This window comes from Trichechus manatus, unplaced genomic scaffold (genome assembly GCF_000243295.1).
Source record: "Trichechus manatus latirostris isolate Lorelei unplaced genomic scaffold, TriManLat1.0 scaffold00137, whole genome shotgun sequence".
NCBI classification, from domain to species: Eukaryota; Metazoa; Chordata; class Mammalia; order Sirenia; family Trichechidae; genus Trichechus; species Trichechus manatus.
The window spans coordinates 5,179,795-5,194,872 of NW_004444073.1; the positions used below are offsets into that span (position 1 = coordinate 5,179,795).

The 15,078-nt window shown below is 38.8% G+C and overlaps 1 protein-coding gene across 5 annotated transcripts in view; it reads right to left on the reverse strand.

The window, feature by feature from the left end:
• Positions 1-15,078, reverse strand: part of BBS9 (Bardet-Biedl syndrome 9) — a 518,471-nt gene that overhangs the window by 369,244 nt on the left and 134,149 nt on the right. For all 5 annotated transcript variants that reach the window (XM_023739587.1, XM_023739586.1, XM_023739589.1 and 2 more), the window contains exon 6: positions 8,412-8,586. In XM_023739587.1, the coding sequence (XP_023595355.1) occupies positions 8,412-8,586 (175 nt within the window). The remainder of the gene's footprint in view (positions 1-8,411; positions 8,587-15,078) is intronic.

Here is a 15,078-nt window from a genome sequence, read left to right on the forward strand (position 1 = left end):
CAACTCTAAAATCATGCTTTTCCTATCTCAGTCAGCAATAATTTATTTAGTAAAATATCCAATTCAGTTGGACATAGAATGACGAATTAAAACAGACTTTGCAAAGCATTCGTGTAAACAGTCTTATCGTTACTTTGAAAACTTAACGTATCGATTTAATTCATTTATTCAATAAACATCACTGTGGATCTAATACAAGCATTGACAATGGGAAAAAAAGCTACTCCACGGTCTGTGCTCCTCAGGAACTCCCAAACTAGTTATGGAGATTAATTTGCAAACAAAACAATGTAACTCAGAGTGCCCTGTACTAACAGAGGGTATGTACATAGTACCAGAGGGTTCTTGGGTAGCGTAAACTGTTAGCGTGCTTGGCTGCTAACAGAAGTTTGAGTCCACCCAGAGGCACCTCGGAAGAAAGGCTGGCAATCCACTTTCAAAAAATCGCAGTTGAAAACCGTATACAGTGTGGTTCTACTCCGACACACGGGATCACCATGAGTCAAAATTGACTCCACAGCAACTAGTTTGGTTGTTTTTCTTTTGATTTATTTTGTTTGATTTGTTTTTTGGTATCCAGTACCAAGGGAGGAGCCCTGGTGGCATACTGGTTAAGAGATGGGCCTGCTAACCAAAAGGTCAGCATTCGAAATCTACCAGCTGCTCCTTGGGAACCCTATGGGGCAGCTCTACTCTGTCCTATAGGGTCACTCGGAGTCGGAATGGACTGATGGCAATGGGTTTGGTTTTGTTGTTTTTTTGTTTGTTTAGTACCAAGGGAACACAGTGGCAGAAACAAGTAACTGGAGTGGTGAAGATATGCTCTTGGTATGTGTTCAGGAGGAGAAAGCTAGATTTTAAAAAATGAGTGAGAATTCATCATGCTGGTAAAGAGGGAAAAGGCATAACAGCACATGCCAAGCATGAAGCAGTAAAGGAGGCATAAAAGGCCAGGACAGAAGTTTGGGAGAGATGCATGACAGAGGAGGAGGATGAGTCATGGGAAATAAGATGAAAAAGGTAGGAGGGCGAAGATCTCAAACAGCCTTGTAAAATCATGCTAAAAAATTCCACAGGCAGCTGCAGCAAATGTCTCAACACGGAGACGGACCTTCAAAATCTCAACAGTCTCCCCAAGTGCCAAAGAATTAGGCCTCACATTCCAACCTCCAAATAGCATTGTTTTATATTGCCAGTACATAGTAAGAGACAGAGTATGCATGCGTGACAAGAACATCAGCCCAGAGCTGGTCCTGCTGTGGATCTAACCTCAGGCAATTAATGACATAGGTGGTTCATTTCCTGCAGACACCAACCCACGGGGGTATGATATGGTGATTAATGAGATCGTTGCAAAACTCCAAAGCTTACTGAGTTGTTTCAAGCTTCTTATGTAACTACAAAGAATTACTATTTCATCTGAGGAATAAGTGAGCCCCTAAAGTGGCCCCATTAACATCAAAACACCATGGAGAGACAAAACCAAAACTGACTCCTGATTTCCAAATCCAGAGCATTTCTCTTCCTGGAAGACAACTCAGAAGAGTATTTTACTACTTAAACATAAATGACGGTAAATTTAGATGATGAAAAACTTACAATAGCATCTTTTGTATAGTTGTTCCTTAACTCCTCTTAATAGTGACCAGTAATGTACATGAAAACCTATATCCAAAGCCAAACAATCTCAAGCTGACTTGGAAATTCTGAAATAAAGAAAAACACTTGGATTTTTTTTTTAAACCACTTAAGTGTTCAGTGATATAAGCTAAAGAATATAATTCCTTTGTTGAGATTGCTGAAAGAATAATCAGGCTCAATGTAATAAGATTCTATGAAAGAGTGCCATGGGTGTTTCTCAGAACAGAAATGCACTGATCACAAATACAGCAAGTCCGGGTGAAGAGTGGTGCTTTTAGACCCAAGAGCTACAAATGTTTAAAACCACAGGTCCTGTGGAGCACCAATGACAAACTCTACCATATAATTTAATGCTCTTCCATATCACATCGTAAAAATAGCACCAAATGACTAAAATATGGATTGAGGTGCCACAGAGCACAAAAGTAAACCCTCCAACGTCATTTGTTTTCAAATGAAACATAATTATCACCTCAATGCGGTACCAGAAGATTTTGGAATCTTGATATTTAACCTGGAGAACTTTACTAGAAATGGAAGTTCTCGACACAAAGCATTACCACGTTCATTTCAACTATAGCTAAAATATTCTTGATTACGCACAGGAGAGTCATTTTCAGTGAAGGATGCCAGCAACAAACTTTTCACTCCTTCAACAAGTCCTTATTATGGACCTACTCTACAGTGCTAGGTGCTTTTGGGGATACAAAATTACTACCCTCGTGGAGCAATTAGCCTAGTCAAGGAGAAAAGTAAACAAGTAAATATTTAACAACAGTGAAAGTGTGAATAGTGCTAGTGGAAGCACGAAAAACCTTCTCCTGAACTGAAAAATCAAGAAGACATTACTTACAGCTAGATCCGGGAAGAACTGAACGTAAGCAAGGAGGCTTCAGACATAAAGTTCATATGCAGAGAAGGAGGGAATAGCATTTCAGACACAGGGTACAGCATGAGCAAAAGAAGGGAGCGAGAGAAAAGCCCTTAACATATATGGAGAACAACAAATATTTCAATTTGGCTGGAGCATAAGACTTGTGAAGAACACAGTCCCTTTTTCTAAATGTCAATTAAATTCAACAAATACATTTTAAAATACTTATTTAAAGACTATTATTTGCTTAGCAATGTATTAGGAACTACTGCAGGGGTGCAGAGAAGGTGGATAACACAGAGAAGGAGGGAAAATAAAGCTTGTAGCCCATCTACTTCTTCGGGAAGCCTCTAAACTCAAGTCTAATTTAGAGATCTCGCCTCGAGGCCCCCTCAGTATCCCACGTAAAGCTCTGCTGTAGCCTGTATCACAATGGCCTGAGACAACTGTTTGATTTGCTGCCTCCCACACTTGCTTGAAGACTGCTGGAGGACAAAAGACAGGTCTTATTTGACTTTGCATTTTCAGTACTTTGCACAGTGCATGGCACAGAGAAGAAGCCTCTTGAAAAAATGTTTGCTGAATGAATGGCTGAATGGCTAAATAAATTAACTGTTCGGTCAGTGAACAGAGGTTTAAGAGAGAAATTTTGCTCTCAGGAACCTGATAGTACAAGACACACTCTGGAATATTTTGATACAACAGAAGAAGGCAATATATGGTATTGGGCAAAAATCAGTGTTATAAGCAATAACGTATCTCGGTGGTGGTGGTGGTGGAGTCGATTCTGACTCAGGAAGAATATCTAGGAGGTGAAGAAAGGGTGACAGTCGAGCCAGTTAATTTGAAAAGTGCCTTCCAAATATGAAAGTCCATATCATAGAGGTAAAGTGAAACTTGATTATAAAAGGCTCTGAACATCAAAATAAGAAGTTCTCTACTTTTTAATGGACAATAATATTTATTCTGGCTTAAAGAGGTGTTTTAAATGGAGAATATGTGAAGGACTCTTCAATATCTAGATTAGAGGTAAGAAAACCAGAAATCCAAGTGAAAAGATAAAGACCTGAACCAACGGAAAGGGGAAGCAGAGATCGAATAAGAAAATTAAAGGTAGAGGGCAGGATTTACTGACTAAATACCTCTGGCAGGCCAAGGAAAGAAAAAGAGAATAGAAGATGATTCACACTTTGGGCACATACGGCCCAAGAGAGTGGTGGTACCAAAGCCTCCCCCAACAAAAAGAGAAAAACAATTCTCTCCAGTAGCATAGTAAGGAGGTGCAGGCGGTGCAGACCATACTGGATGACACTGTCAGAAGGTATGACACCAAAATGATTGTCTATAAAATTTTTGTGCAGTGTTTCAGCAGAAATTTATTATTTTTTATAAAACTATCCCTGTAGCTAGTTATAACTCAAAAAACATTTTTCATAAGCACAGCTTACATGTATCAATATACCTTTTGGTGTGATTGATCACTTGTGTATGGCCTTTCTAGCCATTTCTTGTAACTCCAACCCAAGTGATTAGGCAGGATTGTGTGATAGGGTAATTGTGGCCCACAAAAGGGATTGTTCAGTTTTGCCATCCCGCTGGGCTTGAAATGAGCAATCCCAGAGGCAGGAAAGAGAGAAGAACCCACCACCACCAAGGAAGAACAGCTAGGAGCCAGCATGGCTGAGAAGCTCCTGGAAGTAGGAGACTGAGAGACAGAGAGAGCTGTAACCCTGAAGATGCTGAGAAGCGGTGGCAGGACAAGACCCAGCAGGAAAGACCAAGCAGCAGAGACCTGGCAGCAGGAGATGACGAGGTGGGCTTCCTGGCCCACAGAAAGAGAAAACTGGGGCCTTTGGGCAGAGGCCTAGGGCCAGGGAGAGATGTGCCTGCGAGCACAGCTCGGCAGAGGCTGTCCTGATGGAAGAACTGTATCCTTGAGTGTTCCTGAACCTAACTGTAACCTGCTACTTCCCTAATAAGCCCTATAATCGTGAGTATTGTCTGTGAGTTCTGTGCGGCCATTGCAATGAATTATCAAACCCAGCAGAGAAGTAGAGAGTGCCGTGGGAGGGACGGTTGGTGTTAGAATTGGTAAAGATGGCAGAGTGAGGAGGCATGTCTGACCTCTGCCTCACAGGAATCAGCCTTGGGTTGTTGATCTTGAGTTTCCCTCCCCCTTGTGAAATCAGAGGAGGTCAGGTGCCGCCCTCACACCGTTTTTACATACCTACAAGGTTAAAGCTCTATGCTAATTTACTTTTTGAACCTTCTAATGCCCTCCAGTCAGAATTGTCATTACTACCCAATTACAATGATGCTTCGAATCATGTGGTTTCATCTGCATGCACTACAATCGTGCTGTTTTGGTTGCTTTTTTATAGTTGCTAAATTTCGTCAAAATTTCTGTTTTAGCTACAATATTGTGGTAATTAGTATTTGTGAACCTATGTCAATACCTTTTTTGAGAATGAAGTAATAATTAAAGGAAAAGAAGGAGTGATATATGGGAATTACAATCTACGAGTAACATTAGCACAAAAAACATTACCAAGTATTTTGTATGGTCTGGTATGGAGGAAGTCCGTGATGGGGGAGGTGACACCATGAGTTACTGCACTGGGTGACACCAACCCTAGTGACACCACTGATTCTCTCACTTCAAAAGAAAAACAACACTCAAAGTTTGGCCCTTAATTAGGATTGCTTGGAGTATGTATTTACAATGACAATTTATGGGTCTTATCCTCAAATCTATTAAATCAAAACCTGCTGGAAATCTGCAAATGAGCATTTTATAACAGGCTGCCCAGGTGATTCTTATGCAAACTAAAGCTTGATATCCACAGCCTTAGCTAGTTTCCCCGTGAGTATAATTGAGCTACTTTTAAAGTAATTAAATATTAATATCCAATTCACTAATTATATTCTACTAACTGATTATAGATAGATTTAACAAAGCCTCAAAAGATCAAAACTACATTTTTTATGCTTTCTCCCATACTAAATTGCACCAGTAATTATCATTTGATTAATCTATTAAACTTGAAGGCATATGTAAATATAACATACTATTTAATGTTATAAACCCTCCTGACTGTGATCATTTCATAATAATCACACATGCCATGCGTTTTTACCATTTTAAAAGATCCACATGATGGATAAAGGGTGCATTTTTCAGTCCTAGATGGAGATGAATTTAATAGATTGGTATGTTGGAGAGTTACTACAGTTAAAACAGTGTGGGCTTCTGTGAGATTAAACTCACACGTTAAGGAAATCTCCACATTGCTTCCTCATCCAATCACTGCTGGAGTTATTACCAAATTAATTCCAATACACATATTTCAAAGAGTAAGTAATGGAGCATTCAGATCTTTGTATGGTGACCCCTCGGGTAGCATTGCCAATATCACTACTTGGCAGAATGAAGGCAAAGAACTGCGTGGAAAGCTGAAAAGCAGATCTCCTCAATATTGCTGAAGTTTTGGCAGGTATGAGTATTTTATACAGATATTTTTCCCAACCTCTCAAAATAAGTATAATATTTTATTTATTACCAGTAGCAATGCCACAACTCATTCATCTTCTTTGGACAACAAGAACCGTAAAGAGTCATAGTATTATGACATGATGATATACCACTGCCATCAGTTAACATCTGCTTAGTCATAAACAGTTGCTTGTTTTCAGAGCTTTGAACCCAAGATGCCTTGACAATAATTCACAAAAGGTGGATTGCCACCTATAAAGGAAAAAACTGAATTAACTGGCTATACATCCAGTAATGAAAACTGAAGCTAAAAATTTACAGCTGTTGCCTGATGAATTTATATTTTCTTCCTGCCTTGGGAAAAATCATGTGGCCAAAAATAATACTGAAAAGCTGTAATGATGTGTTGCTTAAATGTTTAAAGTTTGAAATGTTGCCATCAGTAAGATAACAATAAAGTTACTGAATATACTGAAATCTTCCAAGTCTATTTCTTTTCCCAGCATTGATTTTTTTTTCCCTTTTTTTATTGTGCTTTAGGTGAAAACTCCAGCATTGATTTTTATTTTCTTTTCCCCATCCTCTCTTCCAACAAAAAACACTCCTTTCAAAAACTCCAAACCTTAAATGTATTGAAATTTAGCTGGTGGAGGAGAAAAAGATCTCTCAAATACAATTCACCAAGATCAATAAGAATTTCCAGCAAAAAATAGAAACTGTTTTCAAAGGATCATTTTCATATTTTACCTGTACTATGAATTGTCTTTTTAAAAAATAATTAACATATCATTCTTTTTTTTAAATAATTAACATTCAGACAGAATTAGTGGATATAACCAAAACTGTTGCTGTCGAGTCGATTCCAACTCATAGCGACCCTATAGAACAGAGTAGAACTGCCCCATAGGGTTTCCAAGGAGCGCCTGGTGGATTTGAACTGACGACCTTTTGGTTAGCAGCTGTAGCTCTTAACCACTACACCACCAGGGTTTCCAGTGGATATATTAAGCCTTTATTATAGAGAATTCCATCCTGCAGTTTCACAGACAAAATGCTGAAAACTTTGTACTACCTAATAAAAATGAGTTTGCAATACTTATTAAACTAGTAGGTGAGCTGATTTAACCCACCTGAGAGAATAAGCTACTTAAGGACATTCCCACAATAAATGTACGTAAATATCTATTCATTAGAATAGTCTAGGACAGCTGCCTGAAAACAGCAATTCTGGTTACTGAAGGTACATGAAAAATTGTAATTTTTGAAATGTCTCGTAACTCAAACGTTTCAGTAATTCAGACTGTCCTCTCCCAGGTCCAAGTTAGTACATTTGATTTTACCTTTTGTTTTTTCTACAAATTTGTTAGTTTTTCTCAAAGCGCGGTACACCTACACATATGAATACAGTTTTTTAAGTTGTTTGTGACATCTAAACCAGAGAAATAGTTTAAGTAAGCATTATCTATAAATTATATTCAAAATATTGCTTTGGTTTCCTGTGACTGAAAAGCAATGGAGAAGACTCATTACATTTTAAAAGTATTATTAAACCTATATGACTTCTTTATAAAATTATACATATACTAGGCTTGACATGTAACAATCAATTCCTTCTTGAATTATATATTCGAAAGATCTAAAAGAGACGGAAGCTTTGGGGCAATAAGGGAAGAAAATAAAGCTCCCTTTATGCAAACCTAACCAAAAAAAATAGTAATAATAATTAACATTCATAACAACACTTGTGTTTCTTGTCAATAGTTTCCTATGCCGCATACATTCTTTTTTATCATTCTATATATGCCTCTTTGTACCTGGCTTTCCTCACTCAATCTTGTATTTTATTATTTATGATGTCAGGGAACAGTCACAGTAAATATTGAGCATTGTCTACAGACTAGCAACTTGACATACATTATCTCATTTAATCCGGATTACAGACTTGTCGAAACAGACATTATTATCCTGCTTCAGAGCCAGATGAGTGAGTGCCTGGGTGGTGCAAACAGTTAGCACACAGCTATTATCCAAAAGGTTAGCGGTTCAAATTCATTCAGAGGCACCTTGGAAGAATCGACTCGACGGCAACTGGTTTGTTTTTTTGGTTTTACAGGCTGGATGAGGACACTGACGATTACAAAGCTCTAGTACCAAAAGAAGCATTCAAACCCACATCTGTCTCTCCCCAAAATCCTTCCTCTCTCAAATCGCTACATTACATTGCCTTTCAAATATGTTTTGATACATCAGTGATATTCTCTAAGTCACCACAATTATATTTTCTCAAAGAAACCAGACTCTTTTCATTTGTAATATTCTAGAATGAATGAATGAAAAAGAATGAATCAGCAATACACACACCAAAAATCATAATGATTCCAAAGATTTAACATCCAAACTTACTTGTAACTTTCCACTTGTCGGCAGGAAGAGACAGTAATGAAGGAATCTGTACGAGAACTGTAAGCAAGAGGGCCAGGCAGAAGGGACCCAGGGAGGAATCTCCCAAAAGCATAGCTTTCCTGCTCAAACACCATAAGCATCCCATCCATGGACTGTATACAAATTAAATCTCGACCTAAAGAAAAATTAGAGGAAATTAAAAAATACTGTTTTATAAATATAATAGTTGTAATTTATCAATTCTTACCACAAAAATGGTGGTTTTTTCCCAAAGGGGAAAATGGGTAGTTTAAATTTTAAATTACAAATTCATGAAGCTATCATGTTATTGTAGATCAGTATACACACATCTCCCAATCTTTAGATTACTCAGAAGACGTCTATAATTGTAAGTATACTTATTTTCATTTACTGCATGCTAAAATCTCCTAACTGAAGATAATTCTTGTGAACAAACATAACTCCTTGTAAGATGCCATTTTTTCCAAATATAGAAATATAACAAAATCTGTTCCTCACGGGGCTTATTGTCTTCTTCTTAGTATGTTGGCCTCATACTTTCAAATGTCATCCTCAAAAGTCTAATGACTTAGACATCAGTCAACTTAACAGACCAAACTCATAGGCCTATATTAGGTACCAGTTTCATACAAATGACTGTGCTAAGCACTGTTGGAAGTTTTATACCCCTTGAAAATACTTATCATTGATTGCCCTAAACTATAGATTGATTTTGAGGTATCTTCTACTATCAGTCTATCTGTATTAACTATGATAGGCATCGTTCTTAAAATAAACTGAAATAATAATAACAATGATTTTTATGATACAGCCAGAATGCTCATTAGAAGCAAGGATGGCAAGACTTCATCTCATATACTCTGGACATGTTATCAGCAGGGATCAGTCCCTGGAGAAGGACATCATGTTTGGTAAAGTAGAGGGTCAGAGAAAAAGAGAAAGACCCTCAAAGAGGTAGACTGTTGACACAGTGGCTGCAACAATGGGCTCAAGTATAACAATGATTGTGAGGATGGCACAGGACTGTGCAGTGATTCATTCCATTGTACACTGGGTCACTATGAGTTGGAACCGACTCGATGACACCTAACAACAACAACATAATCTGTTGCCATCGAGCTGATTCCGACTCATAGCAACCCTACAGGACAGAGTAAAACTGCCCCATAGGGTTTCCAAGGAGCAGCTGGTGGATTCAAACTGCCAACCTTTTGGTTAGCAGGTGTGATGGTTAACATTGTATGTCAACTTGGCTGGGCCATGATTCTCAGTGTTTGTACATGATCACTCCTATGACTGAACATGCTGTGAGTAGCCAATCAGATGAAAGGGAGTTTTCTTGGGGGTGTGGCCTGCATCTGAATATAAGCAGATGTTCTGGCTTTTTGCTCGCTCTGGATCCTATGGCTGCCTCCTGTTCGTCTGACCTCCGGTTCTTGGGACTTGAGCTATCAGTTTATCCGCTGAACTTGGGATTCATCACTCTTCACAGCCTATGAGCAGAGCCCTGCTCTCTGACCTGCCGCTCTTGAGTTCGCCAGCCCCTGCAGCTACATGAATCAGGAGAAACCTTGCGGTCTTGCCTGCCGATCTTGGAATTCATCAGCCTTCACAGCCTGTGAGTGGGAGCCCTGCTCTCCGACCTGCCGATCTTGGGCTCGCCAGCTTCTGTGGCTGTGTGAATTGGGAGAGGCCTCTACCCTGTCCACGGACTTGGGATGTTCTAGCCTCTCCAATCGCATGAGCTGTTTCCGTGATATAAATCTCTCTATATATATATTTATATACTTTGCTGGTTTTGCTTCTCTAGAGAACCCAGCCTAAGACAGCAGGCATAACTCTTAACCACTCTACCACCAAGGCGCCTCATAACAACAACACAGTGTCTCTAAATTGAGAAAGACCTAGTGGCTATAATTTTTCATGTTTTGTTGTTGTGATTAACATATCCTATAATGTATCCTATACGAAGCAACTATGTCAGAGAAAAATTAAGCTACTCATTAAGCGAATAAATCAAAGACCAACCCTCTAATCAATTTCACATCTCCAGCCCATACTAACCCATATATACAGTAGGTCCTGAAGTAACTATTTCATATTACCCTGGATATTAGTGCCAATCTTATGTATAGCATACTTAGTTTGAAATTTAAAAAGTTATTTTGCACAAAAAGAAACCAAATTGCATAAAAATGGATGATATTCTTATTTGTGTATCTGAATAAGGACATTCATATGGTTGGGCAATTTTTAAAAAGAAAACATATTGCAATGAGGTTTTTCTAAAAAACAAAACATACTGAGATTACCATTGCAACCTACTCTAGCCCATCTTGACTGATACAATAGGTTTACCAATCTTAAATAGTCTGAGACATGCTGCAGGTTGAATAATACTGTCTCAGCATATGAATGGTCACTAATCATAGACGTGAACCATTCTGGAATCTCTTTAGGAAAGGACTGTTCATATTAATGTTGTTTTAAAAGGTTTTCTCCCATGCTCAGAGTCTTTCATAATGCAAAGTAGGTCTTGCACTCACTGTTTTAAGTTGTTGTTTTTTTTTTTTCCCCCAATCCAACACTTAATCTACTATGCTATTAAAGGAGTCCCTGTGTGGTGCAAATGGCTAATGCACTCAGCTGCTAACCAAAAGATTGGATATTCCACTCCACCCAGAGGTACCTTGGAAGAAATGTCTAGGAATCTGCTCCTAAACATCAGCCATTGAAAACCCTTTGGAGCACAGTTCTACTGTGACACACATGGGATCACCATAAGTCAGAATCAACTCGATGGCAAATGGTTATGCTATTAAAGATTTCAAAAAATTGTGAGCTTCAATGCATGTTGTTATGTGTGTGCATGCTACATGTGTGCATTTAGACATACACTTAGACAAAGAGTACTTCACCTAGCCAGAACTTAGTTATTTGGCAGTTCCACTAGCCTGCATACCAGCAAAGATGAAAAAGTATAAAAATTAGTTAAGAAGTCAAAATGGGTGCCACGAGGTCTTTAGAATGAAGATCATACAAACTTTTTACAGATAAGATTTCCAGGTCTCACTTGGGAAACGTATATTCCTATTTCAGCTATAGTTTTAGCAACTGTAGTTTTCATAAACAAGTTACTGATACTCCTGAAGCTTCATCATCCTCATTTGAAAATGAGTATATTTGTAGGAGTGTTCCAAATTTAGAGATAAGATATAAAAATCCCTAACACTTTGTCATGGATTGACCTGTGTCCCCCAAAAATATGTGTTAACTTGATTAGGCCATGATTCCCAGTATTGTGTGGTTGTCCTGCATTTTGTGACTGTAATTTTATATTAAAGAGGATTAGGGTAGGATTGTAACACCCTTACTAAGGTCACATCCCTGATCCAATGTAAAGGGAGTTTCCCTGGGGTGTGGCCCTCACTACCTTTTATCTCACAAGAGATAAAAGGAAAAGGAAGCGAGCAGAGAAGGGGGGCCCTCACACCACCAAAAAAGAAGTACCGGCAGCAAAGCGCATCCTCTGGACCCAGGGTTCCTGCATGGAGAGGCTCCTAGTCCAGGGGAAGATTGATGACAAGGATCTTTTCCAGAGCCAAGAGAGAAAGCCTTCCCCTGGAGCTGACATGCTTAATTTGGACTTGTAGCCTACTAGACTGTGAAAGAATAAATTTCTCTTTGTCAAAGCCATCCACTTGTGGTATTTCTGTAACAGCAGCACTAGATAACCAAGACACACTATATAACACACATAAATCACATTATAAAAACATTATTATGATGGTAATTGTTACCTGCTTCCCCAGTCCATGGAAAAGAAAGCAGCAAATTAGAAAGGAGGTGGGAGGACACTGACAGCTATGACCAGTGACAGCTACTATCCTAACAAAAGGAGGAAGTCAGAAATCTATAAAATATATATCAAATAATTCAAAAAGGAACAACAGTCTGGGCACAGTGAGTATAAGAACAAATTAGCCCTATTTACCTCAAACAGAGAAATGTCATGTTCTAATATGCTAGTTTAAAAGAAAAAAAACAGCTGGATTTAATACAGTTTGGTATAACTCATTCACTTGCCAAAAAGAATTCATGGCAGACATGCTGATTGCTCCCCAAATGGTCATTCTTTCTTTAGTACCAGAAGCCATGAATTATGGCCATCCAGAATAAAGCTCACATTTCCAGGCCTCTATCACAGATATTTCCTGGGTAGTGCAAACAGTTAATGAGTTTGGCTGCTAACCAAAAGGTTGGAGGTTCAAGTCTACCCAGAAGTGCCTCAGAAGAAAGGCCTGGCAACATACTGCTGAAAAATCAGCCACTGAAAATCCTATGAAGCACAATTCTACTCTGACACACGTAGTGTCATCATGAGTCAGAATCAACTTGACAGCAACTGGTTCTGGGTTTTTTTGTTTTTTTTTTTATCACAAATACATGTTTCTGTTGCCATCAAGTCGATTCCAACTCATAACAACCCTATAGTGACGCTACAGAACAGAGTAGAACTGTTCTATAGGGTTTCCAAGGCTGTAAATTTTTACACAAGCAGACTGCCACATCTTTCTCCTGTGAAGCAGTTCAAACTGCCCATCTCTCAGGTTAGCCGCTGAACGCTTTAACCACTGTGCCAGGTACATGTAACCATGTGATTGTTTTTTCCAATGGGATGGGAGCAGAGGTGATGTGTGTAAGTTCCAGATGTGCCCTTAAAAGGTCCAAGTACGCACTCCCCTGCTACTCTTCCCAGCATAATGGTAGGGATGAAGTAGTGACCTTGTCTTCAGAGATGGAAGCCACATACTGAGGACAACAGAGCCACTCTACCAACCCAGGCTCACCTTACCTCCAGGAGGTTAAATGAGAGATAAATATACATGTTTCTTATTTAAGCCAAATTTAAGTTGGGTCTTTGATAAAGCAATCAAACCTGTTCTTTAAATAACACAGTACTGAGCCAGAAGACCTACCCAGCATTGCTGCCTCTTAAAACTTAGTGTTCTTGATCAGATACTGGTTCCAAAAAACAACCAGCTATAGAAGACATATTAGGACAACTAGAGAAATTTGAATACAATTACATGTTGAATAATACTAAGGAATTACTGTTAAATTTCCTAAGTGTGATCAGAGTATTGTGGTTATGTAAGAGAATGAAGATGAGTGCTGAAGTATTTATGGATAAAGTGGCACAAGGTCTGTAACTTACTTTCAAATGGATCATCAAAATATGTGTGTGTATACACACAAATAGGCATTTATAACTCTTGACTCTAGATGGTGGAACTATGAGTATTCATGTTATTTTTCCTGTATATTTGAAAGCTTTCATAATAAAAATGTAGAAAAATAAAATAAAATGCTTGAATATATGCATTTTGTATATAAATGTGCTTTTTTAACAATCAAGGAAATAACTGACCATTAGGGAATTGAGCAGACCTGGGGGTAGACCAATAGATTTAATCTCAGTAAGTCAGGGTCAGAGACAGAAGAAATTCAATCAATAAAATACCTTAGCAAGAACCTTGACTGTATTACTATAATAGTGATATTACTGTAATCAAAATATACTCTTGATATCTGTATTATTAAAGAATGTGAGACCGGAGCATGTGTGCTTCCAAGCAGAAGTACCAATAAAATGTGTTAACTTTTTATCATTGAACCATAAATCTTCAGTCTTCCAAAGGTTGATTGCCTTAAAGAAGTGGTTCTCAAACTGTGGTCCCTGGACCAGCATCATCATCACGTAGGAACTTCTTAAAAACGCAAAGTCTAGGGCCCTACTGCAGACTTACTGAATCAAAAACTCTAGGAGTAGGCCCCAGCATTCTAGGTTTTAACAGGTTCTAGAGGCTATTCTAATCCATGCTAAAGTTTGAGAACCACTGCCTTAGCTTGATATTATAAAGAATTAGGGCTTAAAGAAAACTTGAGCCACAGAGAAAACTTGGCTCTTTAGCAGGGTATGTTTGTTGTTGTTAGGTGACATCGAGTCAGTTCTGACTCATAGCAACCCTATGTACAACAGAACAAAACACTGCCCAGTCCTCTGTGGGGACCATGGTCTCGAGGAACATCTAGCTCAATTGGCAAAACATAGTTTATAAAAAAATGTTCTACATTCTACTTTGGTGAGCAGCCATCTAAGATACTCCACTGGTTTCACCCCTTCAGGAGCAAGGGAGAATGAAGAAAAAAAGATACAAGGGAAAGATTAGTCCTAAGGACTAATGGACCACAGTTACCATGGCCTCCACCAGACTGAGTCCAGTACAACTAGATGGTGCCCAGCTACCACTGACTGCTCTTACAGAGATCACAACAGAGGGTACAGGACAGAGCTGGAGAAAAAGGTAGAACAAAATTCTAACTCACAAAAAAAGACCAGACTTCTATTTTTCTAGGGGGCCTTTCTTGTTCGTTTTTTTTTTTTAATTTGTTTTGTTTTCTTTTCCCTCTTTTTCCCTTTTGTCTTTCTTCATTGCTCAATTTCTCGTCTCTCTATCTCGTCCCTCCCTTTCTGATCCCTGAATACCAGGCGTTGTATGCCTCTGCGCCTTCTGGCCAGGCTGTGCTGTGAAACCTGAGAGCGACTTCCCCAGACCTCATAGCTGCATCGGTGGGATCCCTG